The sequence below is a fragment of the Morus notabilis genome, unplaced genomic scaffold, assembly GCF_000414095.1.
Source record: "Morus notabilis unplaced genomic scaffold, ASM41409v2 Scaffold19, whole genome shotgun sequence".
Classification (NCBI taxonomy): Eukaryota; Viridiplantae; Streptophyta; class Magnoliopsida; order Rosales; family Moraceae; genus Morus; species Morus notabilis.
Window position 1 is genome coordinate 234,690 of NW_010360880.1, and position 18,554 is coordinate 253,243.

The window sequence follows — 18,554 nt, forward strand, 5'->3', positions numbered from 1 at the left end:
GAATTTTATAGCCAGAGTTATGGGCTTGATAGGACGGTTGCAACCGACGGTGAGGGTGACAGTGAGGGTGACAGTTGCGATTTCTAAGCCCAACGCGGCGGCTAGCTATGGACTCCGTTGGGTGCGGATCTATCATGGGTGGCACGGATCTGACAGAGGGAAATGGTGGTGCATATCTAGGTTTTGATTTTGATTTTTATTATTTTGTTAAGAAAAATTCTTTTGGTGGTGGTATTTTGATCACCATAGCCTATAAAACAAATTAATGATCGTGGTTGATTTTGGGTTTGCGAGTCTTCTTGTACTAGGTATTGTTCTTGCACTGGGAATTGTCAAATATATATGAGTATGAAAATCGTCCTTAGAGCTTTTTTCAGTAATTTGACAGTGATAGAACAAAGTGGGAGACATAGAGAGATTTAGGCAACCATCCAAATCTTTTTTTTTTTTTTTTTTAAGGAATTGATTGAATCCTGTTGATGTTAGATTTATGAATAGTTGAGATTAGTATAAATGAATTATCAAATGGTATTTATGTTTTTTCTTATATTGAAAACAATCTCAGAATAAAACTACTAAACGCATTTTCAGAAATAATATCTGCTTGAGATTGAAAACGTTTTCATTTCTATTTTCATATAAAAAATAAAATCATTTTGAAACGGATTCTAAATATACCCGTTATTTCTCCTACAAGATTGTTTTATTGTTTTCTCTGTACGATATGCCGTTTATTTGTTTAGATTTTTTTTTCTGTCGTTTGTAAATTTGGAAGGAAATGTCGTTTGTATTTCAGACTTTACCACGCTTTCTTGCAATCTTCTCATATGCTTGTAAAATTTTCTTTCTTTTGTTAAAAAAAAAAAAAAAAAAAGATAACAGTCTCTATTGGCTACTTAGAAATTCCAAAACTACCAACAATAGTCACAACAAAAAAGAAGAAGAAAAGGAAAGTTAAAATAAAAACAGGGGCTAGCACAATAGTCAATCGGTATTTTCCAAATGCAAATATCTTTTTGGAGCATGTGATATACATGAAAATGCTTTTCTATCACTAATATTGTTTATCAACACTAAATCAACATTCTTAGACTAACAATTTGAACAAAATGAACCATGAAACTAAGAAAATCGGATGAACACGCAACGAACATAAATAATCCCGAGAAACAAACAGGTAAACAAGAACAAAGTAGCAAACAAGGAATTAGAGTGCATTCCCTTTCCTCTCAATTTCAGGGAATTTATAGTACCATAGAGATCAAGGAGTAAAATTCTCTATTAAATCTGAGAGTTAAACCTCTCCTTGATACAAAATTGCCTTTTACATTCTAATATTGGAACTTATTGGTCTTAATATGCATTTACTTCGAATGTTAAGTGTCTTAAAGCAACAACCGTTGAGATTCCTAGTGATGCCTCAGCTTCTTCCTTGGGTTTATCTTTGGTATTCCGGTGTACCAAGTGCTCTGGGTGTTCCGGTGTTTGGATGATCGGGTGTTCCGACACCCGGATGCTCCGGTAAATGTCATCTATTCACGATATTGAGGTCCTAGCATGAGTTAGACATTTCTTCTTATATCTCCATGCTACTTGGATTCTGATTGCCGCAAGGCCTCTCCAGTAAGGCGATTCATACCTGGAAAAAGCCAATGCCAGTTTATGCTTTAGCATATGGCTTAATTTTTTTCTTTAATAGCACTAATAAAAAAAGTATTTTATAGAATAATACTTATGAAGTTTTGTTTATCTTTTCGTAACATTGTCACGTCGTAATTATCGTAAATCATTATTTTTATTATCAACAGACGCATATATAATGGCTAATAAATTTACGCGGCAGTTGCAGAAAGAGAGATAATCAAAACGAATACAATCTATGAAATATGCTTTAGTAAAATAGTCTTTGTTTCTCTTTTATTATCCGGTTATACTTCGCAGATCATATTTCTTTTTTCTAATAATGATAGAGATGAATCTTGACAGTAGGGTGTAGCACGGTAAAAATGGAGAAATGGGACTAATAAACGTACCTTATAGCTCCTTGAACTCGGGGATTTCGCAAGAATCTTGCGTCAAGTCTGGTGAACTCTTCGAGATCTTTTGCTTGGAGCGAAAATGCTTCTACATCTGTTAGTTTATCAATCAAGCCCAAAAATTTAAGTTTTTAGGAGGTGGACCAACAATAATTTTTATACTTTAATACTCCTCCTCACATGGGCTAGACAATGGACAATCGTATGTAAATTAATTGAAAAGCCCAACACAACACATGACAATTTTAAATGGGGATAAATAGTGCAATTACAGGGGTTTGAACTCATGACCTCTCACTCTGATACCATGTTAGTTTACCAATCCATCCCAAAAGCTTAAGCTATTAGGAGGTGGGCCAATAATAGTTTAATACTTTAACACTCCCCCACATGTGTGGACTGAACAATGGACAATCGTGTGGGTAAATTAATTAGAAAGCCTAACACGTGAATATTTAAGCCCAATATATATTAAAGACCCAACACATGATGACAATTTTAAATGAGAATAAAGAGTGCAATTACATAGGTTTGAACTCAGGACCTCCCGCTCTGATACCATGTTAGTTTACCAATCAATCCCAAAAGCTTAAGCTATTAGGAGGTGGGCCAACAATAGTTTTATACTATAACACTCCCTCTCACGTGTGAGCTGGACAATGGGCAATCGTGTGGGTAAATTAATTAGAAAGTTCAATACGTGAATATTTAAGCCCGAGATAAATTAAGACCCAACACATGATGCCAATTTAAATGGGGATAAATAGTGCAATTACGGGGGTTTGAACTCAGGACCTCCCGCTCTGATACCATGTTAGTTTACCAATCCATCCCGTCAGTCAAGCAATTTATCATTCTGTTGCTCAGTAATCTCTGTCCAGAAAAAAACTTGGATGCTTTCCCTTCTGCATAAAATCCAAATAATGAGGCCAAAATAGACCCTTTATTTTATTCCAAACTTAGTAATCTCTCACATGTTGTTTGGTTGCTAAGATTCATGCCATGATTCAAATCATAATTCATGATTCGTTACAATATTTTCTCTTATAAAAAACACACGTAAATCGATAATAGTTTTGAATCATGATTCTGAATCTATCAACCAAACGTCTACTTAGAGTGTGTTTGGTATGATGAAAAAGTAGAAGGAAGGAAGTAGGTAGAGGGATTATTGGATGAAAAATGATAGAGTTGGTTGTTTGGTAAGAATGAAGAGATGAGAAAAATGAAAATAGGATGGAAAAGAATTATGGTGGGGCCACTATTTTTTATCTCTCCAACATTAAAAAGGAAAATTTAAATCCACTCATTGATGGGTAAATTTATTTTTGTCTCCCTATTTTAAAATCTAAATTAATATTAAACAATTAATAAAATAGTTATTTAGGTTATTACATGTTTTTTTTGTCCTCTCATTATACTAAACACTATATAAGAAAATCAACTTCATTCATTTCTTTCACATTTTCTTTCTTTTTTGTGTTTTCTTTCTCTCTTTTCTTTCCCTCCTACTAAACGGAGTGTTAGTCAATTAAAATGATAAATATATGAGTAAAATCCAAATAATGAGGCCAAAATAGACCCTTTATTTTATTCCATCTTAAAAAACCGATAGTTAGTGAATTAAAATGATAAATATATGAGTTACCTTTGTTTACGGAAGAATGCTGATCAAGGCACCATGTGAGTAGTTCTTCACCAAAAAAATCTCCCTCGCGTAAGGTTACTACAGTCCCATCCTCTCCAATGCTCTCCAATTTTCCGCGCACAACGAAGACCATCTTCTCAACCAGACCACCACAGTACAGAATTTTGCTCCCTTTGATATATGTGTTCTGTTTTAGTCTCTGGTAAATTGCATCCAAGATAGGATCATCCATGACCGAAAAAATTCTTACCTGAAGACACAAGTTATAGGATCACGAAAAATTTTATTGTGAACATCATGAATGCACACGTGTCAAAATTCGGTACGTTCTGTAAAACTGATATTGACTGTTTTGTCCCGTCTTAAATCATTGATGCAATGCAATGGAGAGAAAAGTTACTGCAGTGTCGTGGAAAGTAGGGGCGTAAATCGGCTGGATAGGGTAGGGTTGAGCCGAAAAATTGAGCCTACCTGATCTGTGCGGGTTGAGAAAATTTTAGGCCGTGATACTCTCTTAAGTCTACAAACCCGCAATCTTTCGGGTGACCTCGGGTAGGGTCGGGTTACTCGGGTTGGTGAAAACCAATTTTAATCTATGACTTCATCAATTTTAATCAATTTTTAGTCAATTAATCTGTGCTTGTTACAGAAGAAATCATTATCAAACAAAACATGTATTTCCTTCAAGAGGAGTTCTAAATGCAAGGTGAACAATTAAAATACTCACTTTGAAATTAAACACTTCCAATATAAATAAAGAATGTCATAATTCAACAACTATGACATACAAGCATTTTTTACATAAACTATGAATCCAAAACATAAATAAGTTAACAGTTTAAAAGCATAAAATCCATAAACTTATGAAAGTAAGAATTTGAAGTGTTGGACATTATTTTACCTACTTTACACATGTTCGACCGGGTAGGGTTACCTCGGGTTCATGTAACCCCACCCCGCGCCCCTACCCGCGCAGTGCGGGTTAGGCATAATTAAAACTGAAAATTAAATAAAAAATTAGAAACCCGTGATTTTCGAGTAGGGTCGGCTCGGCTTAGCCGGGTTCGTCGGGTTCAGGGTGATTTCTTACCGCCCTAGTGGAAAGAGAAGTAGTAACATACTTTCTTCACAAATTTAAAGAGATGGCGTCTTATGTCTCTTTGAAGTTCCTCAGGCAAACACTCCAAAAGTATTTCTTCATTCACACCTCTATTTGCAGCCCAGTTACACCTTTCAGCTCGCCGTACTTGCCTAATTGGTGGCCAATAATACGGTCAAGTTGTTGCGAATAGGCCCCACGTACAAGTCATGGATACATTATGTTTTTTTTTTTTTTTTTTTTTTTGATACAGGATATGCACTGAACAGAAATAGTTACACATTTGATCAAGGAGATAATTTAGAAAGCATACTTTCTTAGTTCTTCTGGCAAGCGCCAATTGCCCATCCACCTCTCAACATCGTGACATTTTAACGACATTTCCAATCTCCTGTGAAAGAAAATAAGGTCCCGTTCATTTCACCGATTCGATTTTAGAATTCGAATTTTGCTACAATAAAAAGTTCTCAGAAACAGTCACATCTAACTTTTTTACTGCAGTAAAAAGCTCTCACATAAAGTTATATCTCAACTCGAATTAAAAACTCGAATCATCGAACTAAACGAGCCTAACTGTACTCATGACTAGCAAATTACTTTTAAATAAACTACTAATTTGCAAATAATTTTTATAAAATAGAGGTTAAACTCATAAAGTGGGGTTTGCAAGTATAGAGGTGAAGAATGCATCAAAGCAAAAGTGATACCTCCGGCCAAGAGACTGAAGAAAATTCTGCATATTTCCGATGAGAAGAGCGAAGAGCAAGAGGCCAAGTCCGACAATCGCCATAGTAAAAAGGACTTCCCATACAAAATAGCTTGGAGTTAGATTTCCTGCCAGAGTACTGATTTGCTACATGAAATCACAGAGACCATAAAATGTCAGCAGGTCTAAAGAAAAACTCATAATTTATATGCTCCAAAAATTTTGAATTAGACATTCATATTCATGACAGCATATAGAGTTACAAGAATATTAGTAAAGCTTAAAAACAATAGATACAAGTACAAGTAGATATAAGGAATATATACCTGGAATCCCCAGAACAATGAATATACATATCTTGTTATTATGCTATTTTGGGTTGTCAAATTCACAGCCCGATTGTAGATTCCATAAGGAAAACCTTCTTCAGTAAAACATGCACTAGAATTAACATTGTTTTTCCAGCCATCCCAAGTTGGGTCGTTTAAAAAATTTTTGGTAGCACTTCCGTCTCCACAATCTATGAATCTCATGCAAAACTCGATTCCAGAGTTATGGCAGGCCTCTCGAAGACATTGGTTGACCCTCTGAAACATGAAACAACGCAATCATATACTAAAAAAATTGATATAATATCCCAACTTTATTTAAAACCATTAGTTCAAGGACAAATAGAACACCAGAGAAATGAACAAAGAGAAACAAATGGGAGGAACACAATTGTTAAGTTGTGAAGTCTAATTATTGCCGTAACGCAGGAATAACGTGTTAAGTCACTGTAGGGGTTGAAGGGGGTGAGAACCTGGGTGTTAGGGATGGAGCCGCCGGACTCCGGAGCAAAAATTTATCAAAGGTACTTCAGGGTCTTCACACTTATAAATTTGGTTGCCCTAATTTTCTTTATATAAAAAGGTTACCCTTTTTAGGGTTACTTAGAGAACTTAGAGAAAGCACAGAGTCTGAGAGAGATGTGAGGCGCCATTTTACTCGTAATCTTTTTTATAATGAATTCCTGCAGCGACTGAAAGTTAATGTAGTTATCACACTTAGGGTGAACGCTATATATCTTGTGTTCTTATTTGTTTGTTTTTTCTTCTTCGATTTTATTGCTCTCAATAGCATAGCAATAGCATAGAATTAGGGTACCTAGTTCCTAATGACAATTACTAGAAATACAATTTTAGAACTCTTGGAAAGGGAAAACTAAAACAAAACATCACCCACCTGTAAGCCAAAGAGGTACCAGAAGGATCCGACAACATGGCCGGATAACATGAAAGTGAGAAGGTTTATGACAAAGTTAGCCCATGCTGTTTCAAATATGAAGCCGTTTGGAGACTGACCAGCAAGCAGAGGTAGAAACCTGTACAACCTGGGAATGTACTGAACAAGAACCGCCGTCCGCAGAAGATTTTTTGCGTAATTTGCTCCCAATAATTCTGGGAACTTTGGTAGGATTACCAGAATTATTAACTGCAAGTAATTCAAGGACTTAAACCAATTTATAGACCAAGAAGAGAGCATTATAAGACTTGGCATGTTAAGAGGACGGACAAACCTGGGGAAGTGGTAGAACAAGAAACAAGTCGACGAAAAATTTTCCGCGCAAGTAATTTAGAGCGATTTTCTTTGGTTCATCAACTACTTCTCCAGCACCAACTACTCTAGATTCAGGAGCCACACAAGCTAGCCTAAACTGTGATATAGACAATTGCAATCAACACCCGAATTAGTTCGCAAACATTTTTACAAAGATTAAAAAATAAAATAACACAAAGAGGGCAGAGTAAGACACCTGAAGAAGCATATGAAGTAAGTATATGAAGTCAGTCATGCTCCTGAAAGCCACTATTGTTTTGGTCATTGGCTGGTTAATAAATATGCACTTGTTCCCCTGCAATAGAGTACTATTTGATCAAGTGATTCGGTAAAAAGACAAATTCCTAAACATTGGTAAGTAAAAATAGTCAAATAGGTATGGAGCTTCCATCAAGAGCCGAACCTGTTGTGCAGACAACAAGAAGAAAAACAAAGGGTCCACGAAAACCGCCACCAAGCAAGCGATGACGAAGAATTTGATCCATTGTTGCACATGTTTTGTATGTGAGTTTATGACTCCAGGAATATATGGACATAGGAATGTGAAACATCGCTTTATCCAAACTTTAGCTTCGGAGAAAAGTGCTTCATAGAACTACCAAAAGAATTTTTAAACATAAAAAGTTTGTAAAGAAGAAGATTATGTTTTGAACCCCAGAAAAACAAAAGAATGAGGAGAATTAACAAATCAAATGAAAATATTTGAATAGAGTACAAAGCCTCAAATTCTGTGAACCAAACTACCAAACTCTAAACCCACCTTATGACTTAACAAACTTGAAGCTTTTATGGCTTTTGGTTGAGCTGTTCTCAAACTTTGATATGTTGGGCAAATAGTGCAACAAGGACTGTTGCAAACTCCTAACTCGCCGGATCTCGATAGTTGGTTAGGTGAATTTTGTATCATTCGCTCATCATACGTTTCGGAATTAGCCATTTCTCATGAGCTGAACACACACCTAAAAGAGGAGTACCAGATAGATTGCTGTAAAACAATATATATATATATATACACACACACACACATATGTATGTATATAAGCTTAAACTATACACAAAAAATCATAAAATAAGGAAAATTTGTGAACTTAAAGCACAGAAAATACAGGGAGTAAAATACGTTACAAGATCTCAGTGCTAGCACTACATAGAACACAATGCCTTGTGGGAGGTCAAATGGTTTTCTTTGCTTCTGTCTCTCTTTGAGAAAATGGATTATAAAGAAAGAAAAGGACTAGTTATGAATGAGAAAGCTCGAAACTGAGTTCTTCACCGGAAGACATAATCCTTGAAAAGCTATCGAAAATCTTTCTTCTGCACAATATTATCAATAGCCAGTAAATTTTTTTTTCTAGAATAAGTACTAAGAACTGAGCCAAAATCATACGATTGCATTCCATTTATGTAATTTTTTGTCCAAAATAGTCACACACTTATCCGGTAATTATTAATTACGTTATTGTTCTTTTTAAAATAATTACAAACCAAACAGGAGCAATATATATGGGAATTGGGAAATTAATAAAAATGTCTTGCATTTGTCTCTCTCTCTGATTAATAAATAAATAAATAGGCGTAAAACAAATCCCAATATTCAATCTTCCGGTAAAAGGAGAGCAAAATTTTTTAAAGAACGTTGAAATTCACTCATTGAGAGCCAAAAAAAAAAAAAAACATTGGCAGATAAAATAAATTAGATTAAGTGTTGGATATATTATATAAAAACAATAAAAAAATAAACTTAAAAATATGAAACAAGTTTTAGGCTCCGTTTGGTTGTAGAATGGAGAGTAAGAAAGATGGAGAGAGTTGGACAGATGGAGAGTAAGAATGATGAAGATGATTATAATAATCCTTCATATTGTTTAGTAAGATGGAAGGAGAGTTAAAATGATGAATAATAATTATTTATGAAATTATTAAATTGTCCATTTAAACTATTTGTTAATAATTTATTTAAAGGGTAAAATAGTCTTTCAAAGCTTAAAAAGTGTGCATTACTTGAATAATTCTATTGATGGAAGGATCTAATTTGATGGGCCATGAGGGAGACTACATTCCTCCACCTCTCCTCTCTTTCTTCCTCTCTTTCCAACCAAAGAATATATTGGAGCTCTCCCTCTATCCCTCTCCCTCCCCTCATCCGTTCCTCCTACCAAACATACTCTGAAAGAATAGGAACACCGTTTTTACATCTTTTGTGTTACGTTAGAGAAGGCTAATCGAATACTCCCAAAATTTTCCAATTTATATAATATATAATGCTTCAATTATATAAGTTGAGCAATTATGTATTGTGCCGGGGTATATACGCAATTCATTCACTCAGTATTCTACTTAAATGTCACATAAATATTCTTTTTCACTAGCCATGAAATCTTTAAAATTAAAATATTTTGCCCCAGAGTTTCTTAAAATTTCAATATTTATGTTGTTACCTACGCACATTTCAAAATTCCATCATCAAGTTTAGGTTAGGGACCGAAGTTCCCCAACGCTTAACCCCCCCCCCCCCCCCCCCAAAAAAAAGGGATTATTCTATGTAAAAGAAAATAAGAACCAAGTCAAATTATGCTGTAATCTACCATCTTAAAAAAATATGTTATAATTTACTAAACATCCTACTAAATATGCTATTTCCCTCCTTCTCCCAAAAAGGAATTATTCTAGTAGAACATGAAAGATATCCTACCAAAATATTAATGGCATAAATGATAAATTTAAAATTGATGGTAGAAATAAATAGTGTTATCTTTTATATGGCATTTTTAAAAATTTTGCATGTATGAAAATAAATACAAATAAAGAAAATAATATATAAATACTCTTTTCCTAATATAGACAAGAGATTAGTGTTGATTGATATATGTTTTATACAAATATATTATTTTAAAATCACAAATCTTTTTACTATAATATCAATTATTTTATCTTTATCGAGTAGGTATATTATTTTTTTTCCTATTTTTGTATTAAAAAAAATTTGGCGACCAAAATAATTGACATAAGATAATGCCTTTCCATATTTGATTCCAAATACAAATCCTAAAGAACAATCCAAAATCAAAAAAGAAAAAAACAAAATCCTAAAGAATCCAAATAGCTTTACCTACCATATTTGATTCCTAATAGGATTTTTTTTTATTTGTTTATTTGATACATAGGTATCAAGCCGTACAAGCCTCTACTCTGCTCGTAGACTAGGAAACCTTCGTGATGGAACAATCCCCTTTAGACTTTGTCAATTCAGAAGCACTAGTATCAACCAGAAAAAAGAAGAGAAAGACCAATAAGAAAAACGACGTGGATGTTGAGAATTATAATATTGATCGGCTCTCGGATTTGCCTAAGCACATCATCCACCATATCATGTCGTTTCTTCCTACGGTGGATTCAACCCACATAAGCACCTTGTCGAAGAGCTTTTCTTCTTTGTGGAGATCCTTCCCGATACTCGATTTCGATTTCTATTTGATGGAGTCCTTTTCGAGATACGTTTTCACGACGAACACGTTCCTCGATCTCGTAACCCGAGCTCTCGAACACAGAGCGTTGAAATCTGATCTCCAGCGGCTCAGTTTTAGGGCTTGTCTAAACCGTATTCATGAGGACGATTCTAAGGCGACGCTCAGAAGGATGGCAAACTTTGCGATGCAGAACAATGTAAAAGACTTGTTCTTGAATTTCGTAAATAGTCGGGTGCGCGGTTTGCCGAAAGAGGTTTTATCTTGTAAATCAATCAAGCGAATGTTGTTGGGCGGCTTACAATTGAACAGCACAAACTTGGTACTAAGCTGTCCTTTGATCGAGGATTTTAGTATCATCAACTGCACTAGTGCGGGGGAAATTACCATCAATGTTTGCAGCCCTAAACTCAAGACCGCGAAATTCGAGAATTGGATAGGACTTGAGAGGATTCGTATTGACGGCGCTAAAAGTCTTGATTCTTTTTCGTATACAGGTGCCGCTGAGCAGAACTGCGAGATTGTCAATCTTGTTTCTTGTAATTCTCTCAAAACTGTAATATTGAAAACCGCATCCATTACCGACGAGTGGTTAAAGAATCAAGTATCTCTATTTGTTTCCCTCGAGATTCTGAAACTGGCAAATTGCAAAGAACTGAAGAATGTGCGTATTCTCAGCAACAGTCTCAAAATCATGGACTTGCAATGTTGCGCTGCGCTTGAGAATGTCGATGTAGTTGCACCAAACCTTGAGGCTTTTCGATCTGAAGCTAACACATGGTGCAACATCGACCTCACCGAGTGTATACGCCTAAAAGATCTGCAATTAGTTAGTGTTAGATCAGCAAACGTGTCGAAGGAATGGTCGGAGGAAAAAATTTGTACAAGCGGGTTTCAATTCTTGGAGAATCTCAAATTAGAAAGGTGCGAATTGTTGAAGGAGATTACATTTTATGCCGAGCACTTGAAACATATGGAGTTGCTTCGTTGTGAAAATTTGCAAGCTGTTGAGATCGATGCTCCAAATCTAGTTTCGCTCGTTTACAGTGGACCTGTTTTGCTCTCATCTCCAGTCATCTCATATTTGCCAAATTCCGAGATTCACTTGGATTATCTTGTAATTCCGAGAGATAATCGTTATTACGAAAGCTTGAGGGATTTGATCAGCAACTTTGGTCAATGCAAATCGTTGACTCTGGCTTGCAACGACTATGAGGTAATTGATTGTTGATGGCTGACGTTTATACGAGCGTGTATTTTTTTATTGAATTTACACATTTAGAAGTTCATCCCTTTAATTACTCTTTAATTACTTTTATTTTGACTTTTCTTTTTTGCAGAAGTTAATTTTTCCCTTAGAAACAAGAAAGAAAATGGTTTGTCCCTTATTTGATCTGCCGCATCTGATTATAAGGCTGGAAAACAAAATTCCGAGTATGGTGCACTTGATTGAGGGCTTGCTGTGGCTTGCTCCGCATCCCAAGACTATATCTATCACTGTGGCCTCCAACGTACTTGCAACATTCAAGGTTCGTAACTTGTTTCTACCATTATTTTGGTGTTTCTTCATAAACAATTTCTACAAGCTTAATTAGTGTTTTGAGAATTTGTGTCATCCTCAATCTTGCCACTCTTATCAAGTACATTCCTTTTTTGTTTTCGGTATTATTTTATCTTCTATGCTTATAGTACTCTATTCATTCTAAATAAACTCTGGGTTCAAGTTCTAATTTCCGTATTTTGATAACGTGTTTATGGAAGAATTTGTCAAACTAATCTAACTTTTTCCAGTTTAACTCTATAAAGTCGTGGACATATAGCAAAATTTGTATGCCACACGTACTAATTTTAACTTCCTTGTTCTCATTGTCATTCATATTTTTTTGATCAAGCATATATTTATATATATTGATTGAGATGAGTGACTACATATCTTTTTTTTAATTGAATTTTGCAGTTTTACTATGCTCCTACCTTAAAGTTGCAAGAAGACGAGCATGATAAAATCATGTGGTGCTGTATCTTTTCTTCCATAAAATGCTGGCGACATGATTTGACAAGGATTGAAATGGAGATCGTCTTTGAAAGTTTTGACGAGAGGGCGAGTCTGCGGAGCTTTTTTATGAAAAACGCTAAGGCTCCAATCACAACTTCCATCGACAAAATATTAGTTTCTTTTGAAGAAAATTCATAATAATTTCTTAAGCATATGAGTATGAATTTTTCTCATATTTTGTATCATCACATTACTCTGATATTTTCATCATACAGCTGTACTCATATCAGAAACTGTTGTTTAAGCAGGAATCTAATTAATATGCTTTGGACTTGTGTTTGAATGTTTTGCAATAAACGTTTTTTTTTTTTCTTTTTCCATTTTGGAGAATTTAGCGAAAGCTGATTAATCTTATACAATAAAAGACTCCCTCTTTATCTTGCAGCCTAAGTACTTGAAACAATTAACTGGTTATGATTCAGTGAGCATCACTCGTTTTTAAAATTGTACGGTAAAATCTCTTCAACTGACAGTTCGCTGTCTTTCTAAAACTTTAAATTCTTTTCCCGAAAAATGTAAAGAACACAGTAAAAAGGTCTCACCACAATTAGAAGATTTTTTATAAGTTTAAAACTAATAGTTGCTCTCCGAATGAGCATCCTTTCAAAGTGATGTGATTGGCGGCCGATTTTGTGATTGTCAAACAATTAAAGTTTTTTTTTTTACTGAAACTTGATTACTTTGTGCACGATCAAGATATGGCAGCCGCAAGTGGAACATCAATCTATTTCCTTGAGAGTTTGAATTTAAAAATTGCCCTGGGTTGAAACATATCAAAATCAGGAATCAACGCCTGAGAGACTTGGTCTTCACTAGCGACTCTGACAGATTGGACTCACTGGAGGCTGAGGCAAAAATTGAAACTCCAAGTTTAGTTTCCTTTAAGAATGTTGGCAAGTCGATGATCAAAATTTCACTGAGCGTGCCGTGAGAAGACTTATGGTATGAAGTGGTATAGTAATATGATAAATTTTCTTTCAGAACTCAATGGCGCCAACAATGTTCACATAGTTTGTTCTTCCGAAAAGGTATTTATCTATACCTGCGCACTTAAGTTACTATTTTTCACAATGCCGTTAAGTATTTGATTTGGTGGCTATTGTGAGTATAATCCAAAATGATGCTGACCTTTTTCTGTATTTGTTGTGGTTAATATCTTTGAGGCTCTCATCATTCCAAATGAACTGAGGAAAGTCTACCCTTCTCCCTTGCTTGATCTCAAGGATTTGAAGGTAAAAACCGCTCGTACGTCCTTTGTTTAGAAAGGCGATGTTCAGGAAGTCATTACATTGGATTTCACCTTCTGTTAACACATTGTCAATAGAGCATTTGTAAATCTATTCTGGAGCATGCCATATAGGACCTACAATGCAAGGAAAAGTTCGAGTAAGTGGCCATTATTTGTTATATGGACTCGAGACCTACTGCAACTTCTGCATCTCGTGGATAAAGCTTGTAGTTTTCATGTTACAAACCGATCAATATGTCTTCATCAGTCTTAGCACTCTTTTTTTTTTTTTTTTTAAGAGAACTTCTTGAAATCTTTTTATGTGCATTGTAGATGGTGAACTATATTTTGTGCATTCTCTTGAAATTAAGGATTGGAAACTTTAGTGAAATTTTCCTAGTTCTTGTCTCAGGACTTTTTTTAATTTGCTAATGATTCCCTAAACACGTTTACTATATCAATTTATAACTAATGCAGCATTTATACTGACTACATTAAACCAGGATTTTTACTGTGTTCATGGGGATCTAATTCAATTTTATCTTCCTGAGTAAACTTCTTTGTACCGCTTTTTTCATATATAGGTCATAGGATACTATGATACTACTGCTTGGAGTAACTACAAATTGTAATGATTGACTAGACTAATTTCTGTATTGTTTTTCTCTCTCAACTGCATATTCGTTTTAAATTGCTTTACTTCCAACCTTGTTTTGTATTATAATTTCATTTTGTTTTAGTTTTCATCTTATAATCTTTCTGAAAAATTATAGTTATACATTGTAGTTTATTTTTCTTTAAGTACTCTTCTTGTGAGCTTCATTTGTAATTGGTAATAATTACTCGATCGATTTCAAGAGGCTGTAAACAATTGTTAATCCTTTTTTTATTGCTTATGAGAATGGTTGGCACAACTTTGGCTTGAAAATTGTTCAATTATGGTCATTTTGCTTCTTAAGTCTAGCTCTTTAGATGTGCCTTGGAAGTTGCGGAATGCATGGAATCGGGCTATTCTATTGTCTAAAAGGCTGACTTTTAGGTTTTTTCATGTATATAGATAGGCTAATTATTGTGCTGACAAATTAAGTAATCTAGGTGTGATAAAAGGTCAGTAACGATTTTACCCTCAAACACCATACACGTGAGTGCATGTGGGAAGTTTTCCGTTTCTTTTGAACGGAAATTGTGACATAAGGGGCAAAATGGATGTTCATGAAAGTTTAGAGTAGTAAAGTGGAGATTTTTAAATTCAAGAGACAAAGTGGAGATGACCCCAAAATTCATAGACATATGTGATAATAATCTTTTAATCATACAGCTATATTCATGTCAGTTTCTATTGTTTAAGTAGGAAGTCAATACAAGTGCTCAGTTGTTCTTTTCTAATTTCTTTAATTGCCTCTAGTATTTTTTACAGTACTACTGATTTAGAATAGAAGTTTCGTTAGAGGAACAAAAGATAATTTAATAAATGGGTGTGGTTTTAATGGTCACTTTACGATTTATCTATCAATATGTATTATTATTTTAGAAGTAAAATATTAATCCAACAGTTGTAACAAATTGGATAATTGACTAAAATTTTTATGTTAGTTAATGAAACTAGATTCTTATCATGGTACATCATCAAACTTTAAGAGACCAAACTTTTTTATACCAAAAAATTTTTGGTAACAGAAAACACACTTTTTGCTACTAAACTTTGGTAGCTGAAAGTATCAAGGCTTTAGTTACCAAATTTGGTAGCAAAACCAACACAATCCGCTACCAAATATAATTTGGTAACAAATAACAGGGCGGAAAATAAAATTTGGTCCCCGCCAATAGCTTTTTGCTACCAAAATAATATTTGGTAACAAAAGCATAAGATTCTGCTACCAAAAATTTGGTAGCAAAATATTACTTTTTCGCTACCAAACATGTTTTGGTAACAAAAAGTTGGTGGGAAGTAAAATTTTTTCCCGCCCGAGGTATTTGCTACCGAATTATTTTTGGTAGCAAAACATATAACATTTGCTACCAAGTGTTAGAAGTAAAATATAACTATCTGTCACCAAAATTTGGTAGCGAAAAATCAAGTTTTTGCTACCAAAAAATATAATTTTTTGCTACCAAATTTTGGTAGCAGAAAACAATAATTTACTACCAAATTCTTATTTTTGTGACAAAAAGGCGTTTTTTGCTACCAAAAGTTGTGTTTGGTAGCAAATCATATAAAAACATTAATATTTATATTTTGTGCTTGCATTGCTTTTTTTTTTTCAATTTTATCTGAATATGTCCTATATTAAGTTTTAATAATCATCATAGTATATTTTGTATAACAATTATTTGATAATTTAGTTATTTTGTGCAGGTGTAACAAAAGACATGTTCATGTGTATACATATGTGATCTTGTTAATTAAGTATATGTTCTACATAGAGTAGTATATAATCTTGCTATTTAATTGATTTTTACGTTTGAATAATGTATTTCAATTTCAAAACCGTATTTTTGTTATAATGTTACTAGAAAAATGATTTTAAAATAAATTGTCATTAAAATGTTTTTTTTTAATTTTTAACATATGTCTTTCTAGTACCAAATTTAAATTTGGTTGCGAAAAATATGCTTTCAACTACCAAAATAATGTTAGTAACAAAAAATATAATTTTCTAGTACCAAATTTTAATAGCAAAAAACATGATTCTACTACCAAATTCATATTTTGGTGGCAAAAAGGTATTTTTGCTATCAAAAGTTGTGTTTGGTAGCAAATCATATTAAAACTTTAAAACTTATATTTTTTGCATGTATTGTTTTTTTTTTTTTTTAGTTTTCCATGAATATGTCCTATATTAAGTTTTAACAATTATCTTAGTATATTTTGTATAACAATTATTTGATAATTTAGTTATTTTGTGTAGGTGTAACTAGAGACATGTTCATGTGTATATGTATGTGATCTTTGTTAATTAAGTATATGTTCCACATAGAGTAGTATATAATCTTGCTATTTGATTGATTTTTAACTTTGAATAATGTATTTCAATTTCAAAACTATATTTTTTGTTATAATGTTACTAGAACAATGATTTTAAAATAATTTTTAGCATTAAAATGATTTTTTTTAACATATGTCTTTCTGGTACCAAATTCAAATTTGGTAGCAAAAAATATGCTTTCGGCTACCAAAATAATGTTTGATAACAAAAAATATAATTTTTTGGTACTAAATTTTGGTAGCACAAAACATAATTATGCTACCAAATTCATATTTTGGTGGCAAAAAGGCGTTTTTTGCTACCAAAAGTTATGTTTGGTAGCAAATCATATATAAACTTTAAAACTTATATTTTGTGCTTGTATTGTTTTTTTTTTTTAGTTTTCTATGAATATGTCCTATATTAAGTTTTAACAATTATCCTAGTATATTTTGTATAACAATTATTTTATAATTTAGTTATTTTGTGTAGGTGTAACAAGAGACATGTTCATGTGTATATATATGTGATCTTGTTAATTAAGTACATATTCTTCCTATTTGATTTTTAACATAGAATAATGTATTTTAATTTCAAAAGTATATTTTTTGTTAAAATGTTCAAAACATAGAATAATATATTTTTCAAAACTTTTTTATATGTATGATGGAACTTGAATTCTACTCCTTTTGTTGCATTTATACGTCCTTTAAAGAAGAACATTAATCCATGTTTTCCTTTTGAGAAGGCAATTGAAAAGCCATTACAAATTTGATTATTTTCAAATGTTTGAAGGCTTGTTTGTTTTAATTCAAATTTTATTACGGAAATAGTAGAAAATAGGCCAATATGAAAAGTTTAAGGAAGTATATAGGTCAACTTTTAGTTATAGAAATTAATAGGCCATAACTTGTCAAGTTATGGTTCATAACCAGATAAGTTATGGACAAACTTGTCAAGTTATGGTTCATAGCCAGACAAGTTATGGACAAAAATCGTGATTTATGGACAATAACTTGTCAAGTTATGGTTCATAACTAGACAAGTTATGGATAAAAACAGTAATTTGACCTATTTATTAATTTATGTAAACTATTGACCTATTAATTTTAATTCATCTCAAGTCTTAGCCTATTTCTCTCTTTCTCCGGTTTTATTATTCAAACTCCATTGGGCCGCATTAGCAAATAAGAGAGCGATCATCTATTCGAAACTTTTTCAACTATAGTACCACCCTCTTATGAGGTCTAGATGTATGTTTGTCCATTATTCATGCTTTCCTGGTTTCTTTACTGAGCATCTATTGTACCCACGAGGCAATTGATATGTTTGCAGTTGGAAGTAACATTTTAGCATCTGTTGTAATGCCTCCTTTTGATTAGAATGATTGAAGGAGTGTTTTTAGTATTTTGATATGATACCATTAAGGATTTCCAATTCTAGATTATGGTGGTTTCAATTTTCCTTTTTACTTTTGTGCAGGAGATTTTCTTGTCCAACTTAAGAGAATTGAAGCAAGAACTTTGTATTATAGCAGCATATGGGAATATTTTACCTAGGAAATTTCTCAATATACCTCCATTAGGAGAAGATCCTCCGCCACTGCCACCACCGGCCCCAATTTGTTAGAGCGTTTAATTTTTGTAATATTAAGATTTTACTAAACAATATTTGTATAAATGTTTGGGTTTGTTTAAGTATGACTATTTTAGTATTTTCTTTAGATTCTAATATGTATTGAAATATTTAGAG

The 18,554-nt window shown here is 33.3% G+C and overlaps 2 protein-coding genes across 2 annotated transcripts; one reads left to right on the top strand and one right to left on the bottom strand.

The window, feature by feature from the left end:
- Positions 1–1,536: 1,536 nt before the first annotated feature.
- Positions 1,537–8,025, bottom strand: LOC21405008 (probable cyclic nucleotide-gated ion channel 20, chloroplastic). Its single transcript, XM_024165234.1, has 13 exons — positions 7,849–8,025; positions 7,492–7,683; positions 7,285–7,383; positions 7,048–7,185; positions 6,714–6,962; positions 5,816–6,076; positions 5,491–5,636; positions 5,097–5,174; positions 4,806–4,935; positions 3,685–3,934; positions 2,880–2,941; positions 2,034–2,137; positions 1,537–1,639 (listed from the first exon to the last, which is right to left on the bottom strand). Exons 1-13 carry the CDS (start codon positions 8,023–8,025, stop codon positions 1,537–1,539), a joined length of 1,989 nt encoding a protein of 662 aa, XP_024021002.1.
- Positions 8,026–10,304: 2,279 nt separating this feature from the next.
- Positions 10,305–11,783, top strand: LOC21405009 (FBD-associated F-box protein At1g66310). Its single transcript, XM_024165235.1, has one exon. The coding sequence runs from the start codon at positions 10,305–10,307 to the stop codon at positions 11,781–11,783; it is 1,479 nt and encodes a 492-aa protein (XP_024021003.1).
- The last annotated feature ends 6,771 nt before the right edge of the window (positions 11,784–18,554 follow it).

Excerpts from the sequence above, each read along its gene's own strand:
- LOC21405009 (XM_024165235.1), top strand. The coding sequence starts at position 10,305 with ATGGAACAATCCCCTTTAGACTTTGTCAATTCAGAAGCACTAGTATCA.
- LOC21405008 (XM_024165234.1), bottom strand. The coding sequence starts at position 8,025 with ATGGCTAATTCCGAAACGTATGATGAGCGAATGATACAAAATTCACCT. Across the intron at positions 7,186-7,284 it reads TACTTCATATGCTTCTTCAG|TTTAGGCTAGCTTGTGTGGC; the intron begins GTGTCTTACTCT and ends TCTATATCACAG. Across the intron at positions 6,077-6,713 it reads GGTACCTCTTTGGCTTACAG|AGGGTCAACCAATGTCTTCG; the intron begins GTGGGTGATGTT and ends TTCATGTTTCAG.